The following is a 22167-nucleotide window of genomic DNA, read 5'->3' as shown; positions in this document are numbered from 1 at the left end:
ACTTTTCTCGTGTGTTTTCATACAAATCAGACTAGTTTCTTTTGTGGCAATGCTGGTTAAGTGTTTATGTGCCAATATTTATTGTGTAACCATTCACAGTATGAGTATTGCAGCTTAATAAGAAAAGTATGGATTCTGCCAAATCACTAAAAAGGCTCTTTTTTATTATTTTTATTTTAGAAGAGAATGAAAGAAACAAGCATTTGAAAGCCCTGGCTGTGTGTCAGGTATGGTGCTAAGTGCTGAAGATACAAAGAAAAGCAAAACACAGACCCTGCCTTCGAGGAGTTCATGACAGTTAATAACTTTACAACCTACTGGATTTAACCACCTACTGGAAGGTGGGAATTATTATTATCTCCATTTTACAGCTGAGGCAGATGAGCGGTTAAATGACTTGCCCAGGTTCACGGATGTCTGAGGGAAGATTTGGATCAAGGTCTACCTGGCTACACTGTCTCATCTTGCTTACCTTTCTTTGAGATTGTGGATTACACGTCCAAGAGGTAATAATTTCCTCCTGATCTTGAGGCCTCAAGGAATAATTCCCCAAGTGCTTAATCCCTTTCTGGAGCCGGGTTTGTGCCTTCCTCAACCTTATTCTTTTTTCTGTCAACTTGACCCCCTCCCAGCCTATTCTGGGGGAGTTGGCGATTCCATTTGGTTTCTCTTTGCAGTGACAGGAATCCTTTGGGGAATTTAGGGGTGCTCTTTTATGGGGATCTAGAAGAAATTGGCCTGAACCTAAGGAGATTGTCTATGGCCCAGGGACCCCCTGGAGAAATTTCAATATGTTGTATATAAAAAGAGAAACATAAAGATTTTGTTTGGCCCTTTGCTTGGATTCTCTATTTCAGGGTTTTCTGGACAAAATGTGGGGTGCCTTGGGTTCTTTCAGGGACCCACAGAAGTTGTACAGGATTACACCAGGTCTAGGAGTGAGTCTGGAGCAGGGGACAGAAACGATATTATACAAAGAAGGTGAGTTCCCCATCCCAGCCCAAGGTCCAGACCCTCATTAAAGTACCTCAGCAAAGAGCCTGAAGGGCTGGTGCCTCAGTAACTGTTTGTTGTGCAAATAAGGCAGAGGGACAACGACCTGAGCTCAAAATCGTCCCAGTCTCCCTGGAAGATCTGTTGGTTTATTTTTTTTCATCTAACCTGGAATCAATCCAGCTCACTCAGGACTGCTTTGCTTAGATCTGAGATTTGCTTCCTGGTGTCTCCTTGGAGGGAGTGAACTGAATTGCCTTGGATAAATTATATAAGGCCTCAGTGACCTTCCAGACTTCTCCTGAAACAGGAAACGATCTTTTTTTGTTAAATGATATTCTTCTGATGTCTAGGCCACTGAGAAGTGGAGTGAATTTACCAGGACTACACGGTCTATATGTCTACGCGGATATATATGTCAGGAGTGGGCCCTGAAGCCAGGGTTTCTGAACTCTAGAGCTGGGCTGTTACCCACTCCCACTCTCCAAGGCAGAAGCCTTTTAGCCTAGTGTCCACTTCACAGGGTGGTCCATGAACCTGAGTGGGGGGAAGTGATTTTTTATTTACCTAACTAAAATTGAGCATTTCTTTCGAGTATGAAGGTGAGAATAAGCCTGATTCTTAGAAAGTATCTAGGGTCTCCACTCACCTGACTGAGCAAGGGGTCCAGGACACACAAAAGGGCAATAAACTTAAAGACCATAAATTAAAGAGCAACTGTCAACCTGTAGTAGTGAAGAGGCCTTCCTCACCAGGAGTTCCCTATATCAATGAGATCACAGAAACCAAAAAGTCTGAACAATAACAATGTTACTTCAAATGATGTTGAATTGTTCAGAATTATAAAATAACACAATCAGAAGGAAGGAAGGAAGGAAAAAGAAAAAAAAAAGAAAGGAAGGAAGGAAGAGGAGAGAGAGAGAAAAGAAGGAAAGAAAGAAAGAAGAAAAGAAGGAAGGAAAGAAGAAAGAAAAAAAGAAGGAAAAAAGGAAGGAAAGAAAGAAGGAAGGAAAGAAAGAAGGAAGGAAAGAAAGAAAGAAGAAAAGAAGGGAACAAAGGAAGGAGGAAGGAAGGGAGGAAAGAAGGGAAGAAAGGAAGAGAGGAAAGAAGGGAAGAAAGGAAGGAAGGAGGAAAGAAGGGAGGAAAGAAGGGAGGAAAGAAGAGAAGAAAGAAAGGAGGAAAGAAAGGAGGAAGGAAGGAAGAAAATGTTTCCTATCCATCTACCAAAGCTATCCAAGATCCCTTGAAAAATATGTCCTAAATAACCCTAGATAGACTCTCTGTATGTGTATGGCTACCAAACAAAGTCTAGAACAGGAAAATGTTTGCCCTCTGATGGTTTGCTGCTGTGATGGAGAACATGCAGCACAGACTAAAAGCTGAGGGATTCTCTGGGGCTGATGAAAGCTTAGCCACGTTCTTGTTTGAATTGTACTGATATCACCAAACCCTGAAATACCAAGGACCTCCTGGAAGAAATCTGTGATCATGCAAAGAATCTGTTCTGACCATCCACACAGGAAAGACTAAGAGGATGAAGAATATTTCCCATATAAGAATATGCCCAGATTATGACATGTATTTGGACAATGTGTACATATAATATCCATGTGTGTATATATTTAAATATATAAAAATACATATATATTTATGTGCGAATATATTTAAATATGCATATATTTATATGGCTTCTTGGTGAGTCAGTAGATAGAGCACTTGGGATCAGGTAAATCTAAATTTAAACCCCACCTCAGACACCCACTAGCTACATGAACCTAGGTAAGTCATAGAACTTCCCTCAACCTCACTTCATAAATCTGTAAAATGGGGGTGATAATAGCACCTACCTCATAAGAGTTTTTGTGAGGATTAAACAATGTACTTAAAATGTTTTGAAAAAGCTTAAATATGTATATCTGATACATAAATGGGTGAGTTGGGCTCCAAATTGAACAGGAGGGAGGAAAAGAACAAGACAGCCTTTAGGAAACAATAATCTCCTTTAATGAGCCATTTGAAACACCCAAGAGTGAAGATCACATGGAAGGCAATGAAGAATTGTCTTGTGGATGTGGAACCAATGAGGAATTTCCAAGAAGAGAATTAAAAAATATTTCACAAGGAAAATGGGATAGAAAAAGGGGCTGGCTACGTAGCATGAAGACGCATGGCAGGTGGAGCATTTGAGTGTTCTATTTATATCTTCTTGATAGCAGGAGAAATAGAGACCTCCATCACGGCGGGTGGGACCCTTTGGCAAATTTATGGAAAGATATGGACCAGAGGCAGGCAAGAGAAGCGGGCACGGATAGGGGGTGATCAAGTCACGGGAGGGAATGTTCGAATCAGTGACATCATAAATCTGTCAGTGGCTTAATGAATTTTTAAAAATTCCCTCACAGTGCAGATCGTCCACAAGTGAATGGGCAGGTCAGGCTATTGAGACAGTGGGTTCTCCTTTTCAGGAAAGGTCAATCACCCGCTTGTCAGGGAGCCCAGAGGAGATTCCTGTTCAGTTATGAGTTATGAGACTCAGCTACTGAGTCCCCTCCCCAAACTGAGGTTCTTTAGGAGAGGCGAGAAGCCACCGGTCTCAGATCTCCCTGTCCATCCACCCCAGAAAAAAAAGTGACCAAGACTTTGCCTTTCCTAGCAAATCAGGGGGAGGACTAATGATGGATCCTGAGTCTTCCCCTTCCAAGTGCAGTGCTCCACCCCCAGCACCCTGGCCCATTCAGGATGCTTTTATTGGAATCCCATGTCCACTATCTCCCCCTTCTCCACTCCCTAGGGTTTAACTCGAGGCAATGGGATCCAGAACCTAAGGTGCTGAGGGGGCCTTGCAGATCCAACCAAACCCCGAGAGAAAAGAACATCTCTGTCCACTGTCTTATGGGACTGCTGTTGGAGTATCCTGTTCCTTAGAGTGCAGAGCACTTTGGTCCCTTGTATGACGGGGCTTCTGGGAACTGTAGTTCTTTGTCCCATGGGGCTGCTGGGAGCTGTAGTGTCCTGTGTCAAGGGTTGATAGGAGCCGTCTTCTCCCTACTTCAAAAGCTTCTGGGAGCTGTAGTCTCTACACCTTTTGCTCACTCTCCATAGAACAACCCTGCCCAGATACATCATCCTGAATCCTGAAGTGCATGTCCTCGGGGAGTCACTTTTGTTAATAAAATGGGTGAGTGGAACTAGTGGCTCCTAAACTCCTTTCTACTTCCAAATCTGTGATCTGTGACTCATAATAATCCCAAAGGATAGTGGGGTGAGAGGGGCAGAGGCAGCCAAAAAGGACCGTCTGCTCAACTGGCTGGCAGGAGATCAATCAAGAAGCCTTATTTCTCCACAGGCAGCTCTGCCCAGTTTCAGGAAGGGAAAAGCACTCCTCTGGCTTAATTAATTGGAGAGGGAAGGGTGGTAAAGGAACACTAACCTTTTTGACCCACCCAAGGCACTGGGGAAGGGAAGGAGGAGCAGATAATATATGGGCTTGAATTTCCCGGAAGACTCCTGAATAAGAGACAAATCCCTCATATTAGGTACATTCTCAAGAAGAAAAGGAAAAAGGTAAGAGAAAAGGGGAAAGGAAAGAAAAGAGAAAGAATGAGAGATCTAGGTGTAGGAAGGAGAAAGGGAGGACAGAAGAGAAAAATAAGGGGAAATGAGAGGAAAGGCAAAAGAAGAAAAAAAGGGAATGCAAGAGAAGATAATAGATGAGGGGAAAAAAATTCAAACAGAAATAGAGTTTTTAATCCACATATAAGGCTCCCTCGGGGTCTCATACTTAGTTGTAAAATGTAATTTATCTATTTTTGTTGTGCAGCTTCCATTCTGGAAGGTCCTAGGTTGAATATCTCTGAGAACAGGTTATAGGGGGGAAAAAAGACAAGAAAAGAAGGAGAGGAGAAAGAAAGGATAAAGGAGAGGAAATGAGGAAAGAAGAAGGGAGAGAAAAAAAGAAAATAGAATTGAGAGATGGAAAAAAGGGAGAGGAAAAAAGACAAAATATGGTAGAGAATAGAAGGAAGGAGAGAGAGGAAGGGAAAAGAGGAGAGATCAGAGGGAAAAGTGTGGCAGGATGAGAGGAAGGAAATTGGTTTTGTCTTTAAAAAAAAAATACATTCTTCAGACCATAAACCTCTGGGCTTGACTTTAATTCCTAGCAAAAATCTATAAGATAAAAGTTGGCAAACATCTGGAAAGGGAAGACTAAGCAGCAGGAAACAATCTCTTTTCAAGAATAAATAATGTCAGATTCACTTCATTGCCTTTTTTTGACAAGGTTTCCAGGCTGGTGGAACAAGAGAATGTCAGAGATAGGTTGTATGTGGAGTCTAGTGACACATTTGAAAGTCTCTCATGTTACCCTGGTGGACAAGATGTCAAGATGAGAACCAGACAACATGACAATTCTCTGAATTCCCAATGGATTGATCAGATCCAAGAAGGGGTAATTAACCAACTGGTATCGGTCTGGAGAGAAGAGGTTGCAGTGATCGCTCAGGGATTTGTCCTTGGCCCTGAAATAGTCAATGTCGATTATCAGTGATTTATATGACAGTATAGACGGCCTCTTTTATCAGTTTTTCAGATGACACCGGGGTAACCAGGGATGGCTAACACCTTGGATGTCAGACTAGGGATAAAAACAAAAAACCAAGATTGGGCAGACCAGAACAGTAAGAGGATGGAACGCAATAAAAATGTCAAGTTGCCATGATTTCAAGAATCAGCCTCTCTGATGATACAAGATGATACCAAAGTTACCATGAAAATAATCTGGAAGTTTTCAGTACAACTTAAGTCAGCTATGGGACAAGGCAATCCCAGATCTAGTGCAAACCTGGAGAGAGATATGGGATCCCAGAAAGGGGTGGAGAAGCAGCTAAATGATGCGGTGGATAGAGCACCAACCCTGAAGTCAGGAGGACCTGAGTTCAAATCTGGCCTCAGACACTTAACACTTCCTAGGTATGACCCTAGGCAGGTCACTTAACCCCAATTGCCTCAGCAAAAAAAAAAAAAAGGGGGGGGGGGGGAAGGGAAGAGGAATGGCAACCCCCTTGTCTTCTGCTGTATTTCTTCTCCACTTTCTTTCCAAGCCCAGCCCAGCACCACCTTCTCTGGAAAGTTGTTCCGTCCATTCCTACCTCATCTTCTTCAGGCTGCTAGTGCCCTTCTTGCTGAACCCCCATTTTGCATCTATTCTCTATCTATGTACACTTGGATGGGAGCTTCCTGAAGGCACAGTTCCTCTCTACATTCCTAGCAGGTTGCCTAGTCCATAGTAGGTGCCTGATAAATGTGTTTCATTAATTGGCATAAACATAGAAATAGCGATTACTTGTATTTTGTTGATAGAAATAGCGATTACTAGTATTTTGTTGATAAATAGCAATTACTAGTATTTTGATAAATAGCGATTACTAGTATTTTATTGATAAATAGCAATTACTAGTCTTTTGTTGATAGAAATAGCGATTACTAGTATTTTATTGATAGAAATAGCCATTACTAGTATTTTGTTGATAGAAATAGCTATTACAAGTATTTTGTTGATAAATAGCGATCAGTATTTTGTTGATAGAAATAGCGATTACTAGTATTTTATTGATAGAAATAGTGATTACTAGTATTTTATTGATAGAAATAGCGATTACTAGTATTTTGTTGATAGAAAAAGCGATTACTAGTATTTTTAAAATGTTAGCCTATCTGTATTTATGGAATGAGAATGATTTTGATGCTTCTGATAGATGCGAGAGCTGGCTCCAGAATGCCGGCGATCTGGGTACCACTCACACCTCCAACTGGCTGAGGGACCCTACCCAAGTCACATGACTTCTCAGGATCCCATTCAGCTTTCTAAGTTGCCAAGGTGTTGCTCCACCTTACTAGGGAACGGTTCCTCACTAGTTGCTGCCTACACTGATAAAAATCATTCAGAGGCAATAAAAATAACCACATCAACCTCTCCCAGACTCAGTTTCTTCATTCCCACCTGTTGCCTTTCCTCCCTCACAGGTTTGCTGGGAAGATCAAGGCAGATAATAAAGTAGGGAAGAGCTTTTCAAGCCTTCAGGCCATGGAAATGTCAGGTGCTAGGAGCACGCCAAGATGGCAGTCTTCTCTGAAGGGCTCTCAAGAGAAAGTGGGGTTAAACCCGCTCTGCTTGGCCCCAGACGTAGGAACTGGGAGCTAAGGGGGAAAGGGAGCCCTTGACCTGGGTTTGATTACAAAGGAAAGCTCAGTCAGCAAGAAAGAGTGGCCACCAGTGTCATGGATTGGCTTCCTGGAAGGAAGAGACCTCAGTCATGGAGTTCTCCAAGGAGAGTCTGGCAGAGTGCTGGTCAGATATTGTAGAGGGGATCCCTGTCTACATCTGGATTGGACTAGATGGCGTCTGGCGTTCTGTTCAGCTCTGAGAATCTAGGAGAGAGGAGAGAGGGAGAAGGAGGCTGGGAGAAAGGAGAACGAAAGGGAGGGAGAGAAAGGGGAGAGGGGAACGGAGAGCCAGGGGAGGGGGGTGGGGGAGAGGGAAACAGGAAAACGGGAGAGGGGAGAGGGAGACAGACTGGGAGAGGAGAGGGGCCAGGAAAGGGTAGGGGAGACAGAGCGAAGGAAGAGCGGAGACGAAGGCAGCCAGAGGAGAGGGAGAGGCCGGAGGCAGAAGCCAGGGGAGAGCTTAGGAGGGGAGAGCTTAGGAGGGTAGAGGGGAGCGCAAAGAGATGAAAGAGAAGAGAGGAGTGGAGAGGAAGCTTCTCCAGTCTAGCTCGCCTGCTCCTCCTTTGTTCCTTCTCCTCCTCCTCTGCGTCACGCCCCCATGGCCCTCCCCCTCCCCCTTTCCCTCTCCCTCCCAGGTCTCCTCTCCCCCTCCCCCTCTCCTCTCCCTCCTCCCTCCCTCTCTCCGGCCTCCTCCCTCTCTCCCCCTCCTCTCTCTCTCTCCCTGAGGCGGAATGGAATTTTTTTCCCTGGACCGCGTCCAGGAACTAGGGGGGAGGCCGGGCAGGGCCGGGCAGGGGCCTGGGCCGGCCGGGGCCCACCGGCGGGAGGGACACACACACACACACACACACACACACACACACACACACACACACACACTCGCACACGCACACAGAGAGAGAAAGGGAGAGAGAGAGAGAAGCAGCGAGGGAAAGGGGGGAGGGAGGGACGGGCGGGGGGCAGGGCTGGGGGTTCCGCTGTACGGGTCCCGGAGCGTGGGGAGGGAGACACACACACAGGGAGGGAGACAGCGAGAGAGGGAAGGAGGAAGAGAGAGACAAGGAAAAGAGAGAGGGAGGGAGGGAGGGAGAGAGAGAGAGAGAGAGAGAGAGAGAGAGAGAGAGAGAGAGAGAGAGAGAGAGAGAGAGAGAGAGAGAGAACGAGAACATGGAGGGAGAGAGAAACGAAGACAGAGGAGGCAGAGACGGAGGGAGGGAGGGAAAGGGGAGGAGGAGGAGGGAGGGGGGATGGAGAGAAAGGAGGGGGAGAGAAAGAGAGACGAACGGAGAGATTCGAGAGGCTGAGAAATCCGGAGAGGGAGATCCGAGCCCCGGACAGTGAGCCAGACTCTGAGGCACCCAGAGGGAGGAAAGAGCTAAGAGCGAGACTCCCGGGCACGGGAGCCCGAGAACCGAGCCGCAGATTCCGAGGCAGGGATGGATGGAGGCGGCGGCCAAGGGACAGCCGCCCGCCCGCCCGCCCGCCCGCCAGCGGGGCAGAAGGCTCGCCACCAGCAAATCGGAGGGGGGCTGGCAAGGGCAGAGGATGGAGCCCCAGCCGGGCGGACCCGAGGAGGAGCCTTAGGGCCGCAGGTGCTGGGGAAGGTGAGTCGGGAGGCGTCCCCGGCCCGGGCTGGGGGGACAAGGCAGCCCAACGATGACCGGCCCATCCCTGGAAAGATGGAGACTGGGGTGGGGGCGGCGGCAACAGGGTAAAGGGTGGGGGCCGGAGTTGGCTCCCCGCCGACCCCTGGGCAGGGCCCCTCTGGGTCGGGGGATGAGAACCTGGATTCTCTAGGGGGGCGGAGGCTGAAGGGGGGGACAGGCAAGACGCCTAGCTCCCCACGGGGGTGGGGGGAATCAGACTGCCTGAGTCACTGAGGGGGGCGGGGGCCTGGGCCCTGGGAGGAGGGAAAGGGAAGGCGGTTAGCTTAGGGAGCTCCCGGCACACGGAGAGTTAACGTCTGGCAGGGCGGCGGGAGGGGAGGGGGGAGGGGCGGGGTCGGGGGCTGCCCGCATTAAGGGGTCAAGGGTGAGCGAGGCGGCCCGGGGGGCTGTCTGGGCTGCCAGACAGGCCGGGGTCAGCGGCGGGGGCAGGGACTGTCTGTCGGGGGAGGGTCCTTGAGCATCCGGGCCCCCAGCCCCCGCCCCCTTAAGAACCCAGGCGGCCGATCCCCCAGCCTGCTATCCCTCGGGGCCCAGGCATCCGGATCCCCCAGTCCCGGGCCCCTCAGCGACCTGGCGTCCAGACCTTCCAATCCCCCGTCCCTCGAGGACCCAGGAATTCTGAGATCCTCGTCCTTGGCCTCTCTGGGACCCTGGCGTCCTGATCTCTCCCCGCCTGTGGCCTCTCAAGAGACCCAGGCAGCCAGATTCCCCCAGTCTCCTTCCCTCGCTTAAGGAAGCCGGAGTCCTGGACCCCCAGCCCTGCTCTCTTTCAGTCTCTAGGCAGCGCAGCCTTCCGGATCCCTCAGCTCCCCCCCCCCCACCTCCCGCACCCGGGGTCCTAGTCCCTCCTCCACCTCCCCAGCCCAGCTGGAGTGCGGCTCTCGAGGGGTTAAGGGGGCGGTGCAGCCGCCAGCCCAGGTTGCCATGACGCCAGACTGTTTGGGCCTGCTCTCTGACCCCCAGGGGCTCCCTGGGGGCCAGGGGAGGGGAGGGGACCCAGGCCTGCTGCCCCCCAGCCTGGGGAAGCCGGCCCTTTTGAGGCAGCTTCTGAACCACAGGGATTCCGGAAAGGTCCCTGGACCAGAGGTCTGGACACCTGGATTCTGTCCTGATATGTGACCTTGGTCCAGGGGCACCTCCTCCTTGAGCCTCAGTTTCCCCTAGTGTCTTGACCGACTCAGCTGCCTGGTTCTTTGCTTTCTTTCCCCCTCCCCCTCAGGTGGCCTGGACCCAGAGCATGCTGGGATTCCAAGGCGGCCACGGGTGGGGTAGTGGGGTGGAGGGGGTCCCAAAGCCGGGGCAGCTGGGCTGTTGCCTGGGACCCCGGTCTGACTCTGGGAAGGGAAATCCTGGCAGGGGACCCCCGGGCCAAGTCCAGGCAGAGGACACCCACTCCGGGCCAAGCCCAGGGAGGTCAACAGAGAAATGGACAAAGAGAGATAGAAACTGAGAAGGAACCAGCTCCACAAACTGAGACCAGAGCTGGACTGGGAGGGAGAAAGGGAGGAGGAGGAGACTGGGCGGGCTTGGGAGGGAAAGGGGCCAGGAAGGGACGGCCTGCGGACAGACGGACAGCAGGCCCCGAATCGGAGACCTAGAGCGGGTGCCGGAGAGAGTGCCGGCGGGGTCGGCCTTCATTGTCCCCCTCTTCTCCGCTTCCAGGCTGGAAGCCAGGGTTCCCAGGATCCTGAAGAGACGGCGATGTTGGCCAGCCAGAGGCCCAGCCAGGTAAGCCGCCCCACCCTGCGCCCAGAGAGAAGACCCCGGGCAGGACTCCTCATCCCCTCGCAGCACGGAGAGGGGTAAAAGCCCCCTCCCACGTTCCCCGAATGGGGCAGGGGCCGGAGCATCAGGACACCTGAGGGGGGCAGGGGGACCAGGATGCCCGAGCCCCAGAGGGGCAGGGGCTGGGGAATCAGGACGCCTGGGTCCCCGAGGGGGCAGGGGTTGTGGCCCAGGCACCCGGCTCCTGGGGGGGCCCATTCTGCAGCCTGGCACCCACCCGTAGATCCGACCTTGCGGGGCGCCGGCCACACACAAGCTCGAGTCTGTGGGTCTGTGTCGGGATTGGCACGGCCGCCGGGCCCCCCCGCCAGCCTGGTCCAGCCCCCGCCCGGCCCGGCCCTGTCCGCCTCGCGCGCTGCCCGGGCTGAGGTAGTAGGTTGTACAGTTGAGAAGGACACCTGTGGAGATAACTGTACGGCTCACTAGCTTTCCCCGGGCTGTGCCCCGCACCGAAGGAGGGGAAGGGGTTGGGAAGGGTCCGGAGGGAGGGGGCGGGCCTGGCGGGGCGGGGGGCTGGGGGGGGGCTGGAGGGCCTGCCGTGGGCACTCGGTGTCTCTGGGTCCCTCTCTGTCCCTCTCCGTGTCTTCCAGTGGCGCTGTAGGTCCATCTCTGTGTCTCTGTGGGTCCGGCCGTGTGCGAGTGAGTGTATGTGTGAGTGTGCAAGTGTGTGTGAGTGTGAATGAGTGTGTATGTGAGTATGTCTGTGAGTGTAAGTGAGTAAGTGTGAGTGTGTGTGAGTGTGAATGTGTATGTGAGTATGTCTGTGAGTGTGTGTGTGTCTGAGTATGAGTATTGTGTGTGAGTGTGAGTGTGTGTAAGTGTGTGTGAGTGTGTATGTGAGTAGGTATGTGAGAGTGTGTCTGAGTATGAGTATGAGTGTGTTGTGTGTGAGAGTGTGTGTGTAAGTGGGAGTGAGTGTGTGTAAGTGTGAGTGTGTGTAAGTGTGAGTGAGTGTGTGTGAGTAGGTATGTGAGTGTATAAGTGTGAGTGTGTGTAAGTGTGAGTGTGTAAATGGGAGTGAGTGTGTATGTGAGTAAGTATGTGAGTATGAGTGTGTGAGAGTATGTCTGAGTATGAGTATGAGTGTGTTGTGTGTGTGAGTGTGTGTGTGTAAGTGGGAGTGAGTGTGTGTAAGTGTGAGTGTGTAAGTGTGAGTGAGTGTGTCTAAGTGTGAGTGAGTATGTGTGAGTAGGTATGTGAGTGAGTGTAAGTGTGAGTGAGTGTGTGTGAGTAGGTATGTGAGTGTATAAGTGTGAGTGTGTGTAAGTGTGAGTGTGTAAGTGTGAGTGAGTGTGTTTGAGTGTGAGTGAGCGTGTGTAAGTGTGTGTCTGTGTGTCTGTAGGTCCGGCCGTGTGTGTGGGTGTATCTCCTTGTCTCTGTGTCTCTCTGCCCCCGCTGTCCTCTCGGTCCCTGAGACCCTTTAACCTGTGAAGACGTCCAGGGTCACAGGTGAGGTTCTTGGGAGCCAGGAGGCCGGCCCATCAACTGACAAGAGCCAGGATCCTCTGTACCCATGACCCTCTGACCTTGGCCTGACCGATGACCCCGGCCTCCAGCCCTAACCTTCGAGTCCAGCCTCCACCCGGGAACCTGCTGGAGGATAACTAGGACACCTGAGTCCCCGCGAGGTGTCTGAGCTGAAGGACACTCGTCCTCGGGAACGGGGCGGGGCTGGGCGGGGGGGCTCAGAAGGTCCTTGAGTGGCAGGGGGACAGACCCTGGGATCCCCGGCGAGGGAGACCCTGGGGCTGTGTCCCCTCCCCCACTTTCCCGATGACCTCACAAAGGCGGTCTTCTCGCGCCGCCCGCCCAGGCCCCGGCTGTGTCCCCGCAGATGGCCCCCCTGGCCGCGGACCTGGCCCTCAGGCTGGTGGTGATGAGCCTCCCCGTGTCCTGGGGCTGCCTTCTCTGTTTCACCTCCAAGTCTGACCGGCAGCGTCTCTGCCAGCTCTTCACAGGCCTGACGAGGCGCCGGGGCTCCCACTGTGAGGTCCGGCTGCTGGAAGCCTTCGAGGGCCTGACCCACACCCAGATAAGTGAGGAGGCTCCCGAAGCGCCGGCCCCTGGGACGCCTGCCCCACTGCCGCCAGGGTGGAGCCCGAGGGCTGCCCGGAGTCAGTGGGGCGGGTTCGGAGGCGGGGGCCGTCCGGGGCGGCCCTCGCTCCAATCCCGTCGCAGCCAGACCCTCGTGGGCTTAGAGCTGGCAGGGACCCCAGAGGCCGGCTGGCCCGGTACGAGGGCTGAGATGGGAGTGAGCAGAGGCCGCGCTCCCAGTGAGACCCTCGGACCCCACATGCAGCTCCCCCCTCCCCTCATCAGGGACCAGGTTACCTGGGTGAACCTTGAGGAAAACCCCTGTATTGGGCCCTGCCCCTAGTCAGCAGGGACGGACCCCCCATGTGCTCCCCACACTGGGTCTTTCTGACCCCTCTCTGGGCCCCCAAAGCAGCCGCAGCCCCGAGAAGCTGAGAGCCCACTTCTCAGGGGTGAAGGCCCGTTAGAACCCCCCCACCACGGTCGGAGTCTGCGGTCCAGCCCCCGTTCCCTTGCCACGCTCCCCTCCCCCACCCCCAGATTATGCCGAGAGAGCCCGACTGAACGATGCCTTCACTCAGATGGTCTTCACCCTGGAGGAAAAGGCCGCAGCCAAAGGTGAGTGTGGCCTCCGGCCTCGGGCCCGGTGGCCGGGGATCGCCGGGACCGGGACCAGCACAGGGCGGATCGAGGTGGAATAACGGGGACCTGGAGCAGGGACGGAGGGAGCCAGAGCCGTGGTGGGGAGGGTGGGAGGGGCACCTGTGATCGGGATGCTGCTGGGAGGGGAAGGGGGAGCTCGTGGCGATGGTCAGAGGGAGGGGGCAGCCTGTGAGCACCGTGGTAGTCAAGTAAGAGGGACAGTTATGTGAGCAAGGCTGTTTAATAACGGATAAGGAGAAGGCGTGAAGGTGGGAGTTCTCTGATAGGGTGTGAATGAGGGAGGAGGAGAGCGAGAATCGAGGGGACCTTCAGTCCTATCAGGGTTCAGAGTGAGGCAATGTGGGAGAGGGAACCTGAGAGTGAGCGGGGTCTGCAACGTGGGGGGGCTGAGGGGCCATTCTGGAGAGCCCCCAAAACCGTAGAGCTGAAGGGGGGTCCTCAGGACCGTCTCATCCACAAATGTTGTCACGGGGCCGTGGTCTGCTCACACCGCGCGAGGAGCGAACCACGGCACGGCTCATGCCAGACTAACCCATTCCCTTTTCGGGCGGGATTGCTAGACAAGTAGCCGGGGGTCCTCGTTTACCTAGATCTTAGCAAAGCTCTGACCAGCCTTTCACACACACTGGACATGGTCCAGCTACGTCAGTTTAAAACTGAATGACTGGACCCCATGACTAGTTCCACGTTGGTTTGGAAGGAGGCCCCTCCTGGAGCCCTCGATGCCATTGAATGTTTCGTTAGTGCCCACGAAAGGCACACGTGCCCAATAGGCACAGTCAGTCAATAAGCATATATTACGCGCCCATTGTGTACCAGCCATGGGGGTTGTGATTGGGAAGTTTGGTTTGGGGAGAAAAGGTCAGTTTCAATAAGTTTCAGTGTTGAATCATCCAGTCTGAGATGTCTCCAGCTGGAGAGGCGAGAGACTCGGGGAAGAGAGGTTAGGGCTGGGTAAGGGGGGTTCAGCTAGATACGCAGAGGGATGACAACGTAATTCACCAAAGCAGTTGCTATTTCCAAGATACTTTGGAGGAAGAGGAGAGGAGGGCCCAGAGATAAGATAATACTCACAGGTAACATGATATCGTGACTTCAGTGAAGATCCAGCCAAGGAGAAGGAATGGTCAGATATGGAGGGCAGATCCTAAAACCTAGAGAAAAAATGAGTTCCAGGAGAAGAGAGGGACCGACAGGGTCAGAAGCTACTGCGAGAGAGCTCAAGGATGAGGATCTAGAGAGGTGGGATCGAGTAAGAATAAATGGCAAGTCCTTCCTTTAGCTTCAAACATTCAATTTCACAAGTATAATAACTTGGAAGAAGGATGGATTGGCTGAAAAATGTTTGGAGCTGTAGCAGTGCACAAGCTTGGTGTGAGTCAGTGGTGTGGGATATATAAATATGTGTCTGTGCATGTCTGTAGATAGATAGACAGACAGACAGATAGATAGATAGACAGACAGACAGATAGACCACTCAGTAGATAGATAGATAGATAGATAGATAGATAGATAGATAGATAGATAGATAGATAGATAGATGGATAGACAGACAGACAGACGGATAGATAGATAGATAGATAGATAGACGGATAGATAGACCGATTGATAGAGAGATAGACTGATAGACGGACAAATAGACTGATGATAGATAGATACATACATACCTACATGGATGGATGGATAGACTAATCGACAGAGAGATAGATAGACGGACAAATAGACAGACAGACAGACGGATAGATAGACGGATAGATAGACGGATAGATAGATAGATAGACGGATAGATAGACGGACAAATAGACTGATGATAGATAGATACATACATACCTACATGGATGGATGGATAGACTAATCGACAGAGAGATAGATAGACAGACAAATAGACAGACAGACAGATAGACAGATAGATAGATAGACAGACAGACAGACAGATAGGATTAAAACCAGCGAGATCTTTAGGCTAGGTTAACAGAGGCACAGCATCCAAGAATGCACCCTGCTTTTGGATATGGTCCCTCTGCCTTCTACTTTGGTCCAGTCTCATCTGAAGTCTTGACTCAGCCCTGGGCACCACAGTTCAGGAGGGGCTACGATGGCGATCCCCCAACTTCTCTCTGACCCTCTAACCCTAACCCAGCATTACCCCAGAATGTAGTCCAGCAAGATTGCAAAGGGCCCCAAGTACGTATCCTATGACAGTCATTTAAAGGGACATTGAATCTGAAGGAAGACATCAGAGCTGTCCCCAAGTACCTGAAGGAGCATCATGGGGAAGAGGCGTTCGCCTCGCTCTGATTGGCCCTGGCAGGCAGATGTAGGAGCAATAAGTGGGAATTACAAAACGGCCAATTTGCTATTGAGCAGAACTTCCCAATGGTTAAAACTGCTCCAAAGTGAGTGCTTCCAGAGGGGATGAGTTCCCCCTCCTAAGAGGTATTCAAGCCAAGGCTTTTCACGGATATCTTAAGAGAGGGATTCCGGCCAAGATTTAAGTCGAACCACGTGACCACCAAGGTCCTTTCAGATCCTGGGCTCTGCAGAAAGTGATAGTGATGCAAGAAAGAGAGGTTCCAATGAGTGATGGAGGAGCAGGGATAAAGAAGGGCCTGTGAAGGGGAGGACTGCAGGGGCCTGCTGAAATGATGAATTGTAGGGATTTGACCACGTGGGTGGAAGTTGGGGGGAGGGGAGGGGGTCTGGACAATATGGAAGTGATCATGAACGGTTCGCGTTGGAGGGAGGGCGCTGTGGCAGTTCAGGGGTGATGAGGACATTAAAGGAATCACCAAAACCATCTGGGTCAGCCCCGGAATCATGTTGAAATGGAGAGGGCTTTGATAGCGTCAGAGTGAAGAGGGTTTGTTAATATGGGAGTGGGAGGGACTGTTTTAATGATCAAGAGAGAGTGGACCTGAGCATGTTGATGATAAGTGTTCTTTAATAATGGGAGCGTGGGGGGAGGGTGATGAGGAACAGGGGAATGGGCGAATATTGCATGGGGGGCAGGGCTCTTTCCGGACTGAATTCGGGAGGGATACAATAGCATCGGGATGAGGGAACCTGGAGGGAAAGAGTCTGTGGCAGCAGTGGATGAGGAGATAGGTGGATAAGGAAGGCGCAAGGGGATCTGTTTTAATTATGGGTTTGGGGGACTTGTTTTCATTTTGGTTTTAGGGGATCTGTTTTAATGATAGATCTAGGGCTCCTGTTTCTTATGGATTTGGGGGCCTGTTTTAATTATTATTTGGGGGACTTAATTCATTGTTAAAGTGTGGAGGGCCTCAGAGAATGCTTGAATGATGGGGGACATGATGGCGAGGCGCCTAGGAGGACATGTGATATGCTGGGGGAAGAGACCTCAGCAATGGAGTCAGAAGGAGTGTGGTAGTGATGAGGTAGGGGGAGGGGGAGGATGTGATAATAATAGGAGGGTGTGAGACTTCTGGGGTCAGGGGCGACTTCTGACAATTGTGCGGGTGAAAATCGAGTAAGAAAGGCTTACGAGAATTTTGTGAAAGGACCTGTTTTAATGCTGAAGCGAGACAGCGGAAAAGGACTGATTTACTAGCGAAGGAGAAGGCCTGTGGAAGCTTGGACATGTGATAATGATGGACTGAGCAAGTCTGAATTATATATGAGTGAACAGGACTGTGGCGATGTTGGCAAGAAAGGAGATTGTGCTTGTGTTGAATAAACTAGTGATAGTGATTGAGCAATAGGAGGGAGAGGGTGAGAATACTAAGAGAAGGGCCAGGAAATCCCCAATTTAGAGCCAGCGCCGTCGTGGAGATCATCTGCTTCCGAGATGTTTTGATCCTGGAGTGACAGAGGAGCCCGAGGTTCTAATGTCGCACTGAGAATGTTGGAAGATACAGGAATCCATGATAATGATGAAGTGGGGTAGGTGGGCCCGTGATAATAACAGCATGGCCTTTTAATGGTAGAGGAAGAGGGACAGAATGATAATGATGGACAAAGCAGGCCCGAGACTCCGTTAGAGGGACAGAGTATCCATAACACAGGAGGATGGCTCAGGGGAGTGTCAGAGTCTGGGGACTGGGATGACAATGGAGTAAAGAGTCTGGGAATCTTGGCTTTGAGATCCTCAGGGTTATTTGGTTCATGTCCAACGACCCTGTCGGTTAATAATGGAGTGAGGGTGAAATCACTTGGTATAAGAGTAAGAGGTGCTTGGAGAATATGGAGAGAACGGGGTGAGACAAGGTAGTGAGAGGGACTGCCGGGGGAGAGGTTATAATATTGGGGTGAGGAGGGATGGAATGAGGGGAATCTGTGGTGATAATGAAGTGGAAGAAGCTGATTGTGATCCTCTTGGAGGAAGGAATAGATAATAGAGGGAGGGAAGAGGAACAAAAGGAAAGGGTAGGACCATGTAGGTGTGATGTGTGGAAATGAAGGATCAAAAAGGGAATAGATGCAAATAAAAATATAACGGGATCTATTCATGGGGGGCTTTAGAGGTGGATAATGAGAGGAACCTGTAATTATGTGGGAGGGAAGGCCAAGAGAGAATTAGGATCCCCATGATAATATTGGGGTGTAGAAATCTGAGTATGATGGAATGAGAGCTCTCTGTGACGATAATGAAGTGGAGGAATATAGGGGTGTGGGAACCTGAGTGACAGTGATAGAATCAGAGACCCCCCTGGTGATGATGGAATGAGGGGGATCTGTGATGGTCATGAAGCGGAGGAATATAAGGGTGTGGGAATGGGAACCTGAGTGACAGTGATAGAATCAGAGACCCTCATGGTGATGATGGAATGAGGGGGATCGGTGATGGTCATGAAGCGGAGGAAGTTGCTTGTGATCCTCTTGGAGGAAGGAAGTCTACAATCGTAAAGATTGTAATAAGGAAGACTTGTACCCACGGAGCAAAGAGATGGAGGACGTGATGTGATAATGGGAGAGAGAAATTGCAAACATTTGTGGATGAAAGCTGAATGCAAATCATGGCGTTGGCTTAGAGCCGGAAGGGATCTCAGGTGCCATATGCAGTCCGATATCCTCATTTTTCAGATGAAGAAACTGAGGCTCGAGCAGCCTCACTGGGATCACACTGCTAGTAAATGTCTTAGACAGAATGTGAACCCAATTTGTCCTAGCTCCAAATCACACCCTGCCCACTATGACTTGCTGCCTCTCCATGGAAAGCTGTAATAATATTGGAATTGAGGGGGGGGGACCTTGATAAAGTTGGAGCAGAGGAAGTGGCTGAGCATTAGAGAACCCATTTTAATGATGGAATGAGGGGGATTTGACAATGACAAGGGGATCCGTGTGGTCAGTGTGGGACTAAAGAGGGCCGAGTGGTCATCTTTAATCAGCTGCCTTGGACAAGTTGTGATAATGATAGGGTGATAGTTTGTGTTGATGTTGAAGTGAAGGAACCTTCTTTCAAAGTGGAGTGAGAAGGAATAAAAGGAGTTTGTGATAATGTTGGAGTAAAGGGGAAGAATGAATGAGAGAGAATGTGATAATGATGCAGCAAAGGGGCCTGTGATCATATCGCAGTGAGGGAGGCCTCTTTCATTATGACATGAGATGGGATGTGACATAATAATTGAATAAAGGGAGCTTGTGATAATGATGGAGTGAGGGGACCTTTTAAATTCTGGAGTGAAAAGAGATGGTGATGATGAGGTAACAAGAGCTTGTGATACTTCAGGAGTGAAGGAGACCCGCTTTAATGATGAACTGAGAAAAGATGTAAAAATGATGTAGTGAGGGAACCTGCTTTAATGTTGGAATGAGAAGCGATGTGATAATGATGTAGTAAGGGGGTTTGTGGTGATGTTACAGTGAGGGAGCCTGCTTTAATGTTGGGATGAGAAGCGATGTGATAATGATGTAGTAAGGGGGTTTGTGGTGATGTTACAGTGAGGGAGCCTGCTTTAATGTTGAGATGAGAAGCGATGTGATAATGATGTAGTAAGGGAGTTTGTGGTGATGTTACAGTGAGGGAGCCTGCTTTAATGTTGAATGAGAGTGGATGTGATAATGATGTAGTAAGGGGGTTTGTGATCATGTTGGAGTGAGGCAGCCTGCTTTAATGATGGAACGAGAAAGGATGTGATACAATGATAGCGTACAGGGGGTTTGTGAAGACAGTAGAATGAGGGAACCTATTTTAAGAGTAGAGTGAGAGGAAATGCAATAAGGATGAAGTGAAGGGGCCTGCTTTAATGAGGGAGTGAGAAGAAATCTAATAATGGTGGAATGAGGAGGGTTCTGGCATAATGCTGAAGTGGATGATGGATGAAGGCGGCTGGGACGACCTTGCATTGGGTCGCTGTTGAGCTGAGGTTCTCCGTCATAACCCTGGAGTTGGGATGGCCTGGAGAGATAAAGAACCATCTCCAAGCCTGGCCCAGGGTGGTTGGTGCGAGCCAATGCTGGAGTAAGAGAGCAATGGAGATGGGATCTGTGGCTGTGGCTAGGAGATGGGCATGTGGCAACCCTGAAGCCCCAAGCAGAGATCCCCTCCGAGCCAGCTCTCCCAACATCTCTGAAGTGTCTGCTCTGGCTGAGAAGCGCGCTGGGCTCCTTGGATACCAGGACAAAAATAGGAAACCGGCCCTACCTTCAGGAACTTACATTCCACTGGGAGGGAGAAGGTTTAAAACATGTAGAAAAAGAGACAGATACATGCGGGGGCAGGGGAGGGAGAGACAGCCTCTGCAGAGGCAAGGAGGCAGGAGATGGGATGGCATGTAGGAGGCAGAGCTGGCGGGCCAGGTTGACTCATATGGAATGCAAGAATGGGTGTAGCAGGAAATAAGATCGGCAAAGAAGCAGGGAGCCTTGAAATGCCAGACAGAGGATTTTGTGTTTTGTCCCGGAGGCCATAGGGAGCCATCAAAAACGTTTGAGTAGAGGAACGTCGTCCAGAGTGTTGGAGAAACAGGCAGAAGACCTCCAGGGATGGGCAGGCGTGTGTCTGTGTCCAAGGAGGCGAGTGAAAGCCCCCGATGTGACCCCAGGGTGATGTAGGACCGAGCCATGTGGCAGTCAGTGGGGAGGAACGTGAAGGATGATGGTGGGTTAAGATGAGTGGGGCCTGGGAGTTGGGGTTTGGCTCCTTGGCTCTGGAAGCTCCCCCTGCCCCCCAAATTTTAGCCAGACTCAGAACTTATGGAGATCAGACTCTCATCCTCACCTCAGAGACCACCCCCCTCAGCTGACAGATGAGCAAACTTCCCTTCATGTGGTGCTTTGAAATTCTCAGAGGTCCACTTCCTCTGACATTCACTCCATGGATCTCAATCCAAATAGTAATGGCCGACACTTACAGTAACACAGATGGGGGTCCAAGGGAGGGCATACAAGAAAGTCCTTTCTATAAAGAATCCCTTGAAGGAAGAGGGAATCTTCAGCCTGGAAAAAAGAAGGCTTAGGGAGAGCCCCAGAACCATCTTTGCAGGGATCCTTCATGAGAAAGAGCCTGGGGCAGAAACCAGGAAAGGGCCAAGAGCCAGACTGGGGCTTACAGCGGGGAAAGAGTGGAGTGGACGGTCTCGGGAAGTGGCTTCCCCTCCTGGAAAGAGGCTGATGGCCGCCCACTGTCAGCGGGGCTTGAAGGCAGTTCTTTTCCAGGTGGGCTTGGACTCCTCGGCCGCTGAGTCTCTTCCCTTCTTGGGTTCCACAATGGGGCCCTTTAAGCTTAGGGAGATGTACTTTGAGCTGGCTACAACCCGAGTGAGGCTGATCCTGGTTATTAGCTCATTTTACAGATGGAGAGACTAAGGCTCAGAGAGAGAGTTAAGGATCCAGGGTCATACAGCCAACAAGAGTCAAGGTCTCCCTTGTTCCAAGGGCAGCAGTCTCCCCACCCTGCCACGGGGCTGCCTCGGATGACATGTAACAGAATGGGGCATCTAGTGCCCCCGAGGCATGCAGGAGCCCATCAGCCACCAAGCCTTTGTTAAGCACCTACTATGTGCCAGGCACAGGAGGCCTGAGAGGGGCAAAAGAGAGCTCAGTCTAACGAGGGATATGGGGCAGTGCTACCATCGAGTCACACTGAGTGCTGGATCCGAATGGAGAGATGGAGAAGCGTTTGCTAAGTGCTCCCACTCCCCTGAGTGCTCTGCTAACGTCACAGGCTCATGGGTCCTGCTTTCAAGGTTCTGGTTGGGGAAATTACATATAAAAGGCTCTGCTGCAGGGAGGATGGGAAGGCACAGTGGTCCTTAGGGTGCTGTGGCCAAGAGCATAGTGAGATCCCCGTGGAGAGCACGGCTGTACGATAAACGAGAAGGCTCAGTGACAGAAAGATGGTGAGATGCGACCGTTTTCCAGCTTAATTAATCAAGAAACACTTATAAAGTACCTACTATGTGCCAGGCACTGTGCTAAGTGCTGGGAACCAAAAAAAGGCAAAAGCCGCCCTCGTCAGGGAGCCCGTAACTGAGTGGAACGGCCTGCAGGCCCCTGGAAGACGGGTCCAGAGCCGAGCCCTTGCTTCCCGTTGCCACTTCCAGGTTGTCTTCCTGGCTCAATGACTCCTCCTTTGAAGTCCGTGCTATCATTTCCTGCCACTCTCATCAAATCCTGGGAGCTAATGCCCACCGCCCTCCCAGCCACACTTTCCTTCCTCGGTGACTCCTTTATCTGCCCCTCCGCTTCGCGCTCCTCCCCAACGCCCGCTTTCATTCTTTGTTGTTTTGCAGCCGTGTCGCCCTCTCTCTCTGAGGCTCTTTTGGGGGGTTCTTGGCAAAACCAGAAAGCTGGAGTGGTTTCCCACTTCTCCAGCTTATTTTATAGCAGATAAAACTGA

The 22167-nt window shown here is 51.0% G+C and overlaps 1 protein-coding gene across 1 annotated transcript in view; it reads left to right on the top strand.

The window, feature by feature from the left end:
- Nucleotides 1-8394: 8394 nt before the first annotated feature.
- Nucleotides 8395-22167, top strand: part of SPACA6 (sperm acrosome associated 6) — a 38258-nt gene continuing 24485 nt past the window's right edge. Inside the window, 3 exon segments of the mRNA XM_051990882.1 lie at nucleotides 8395-8819; nucleotides 10545-10610; nucleotides 13242-13319. Coding sequence (XP_051846842.1) covers nucleotides 13283-13319 — 37 coding nt within the window. The 5' untranslated portion in view covers nucleotides 8395-8819; nucleotides 10545-10610; nucleotides 13242-13282.

The sequence above is a fragment of the Antechinus flavipes genome, chromosome 3 (assembly GCF_016432865.1).
Source record: "Antechinus flavipes isolate AdamAnt ecotype Samford, QLD, Australia chromosome 3, AdamAnt_v2, whole genome shotgun sequence".
NCBI classification, from domain to species: Eukaryota; Metazoa; Chordata; class Mammalia; order Dasyuromorphia; family Dasyuridae; genus Antechinus; species Antechinus flavipes.
This window is presented reverse-complemented; position numbering and strand designations above follow the sequence as displayed.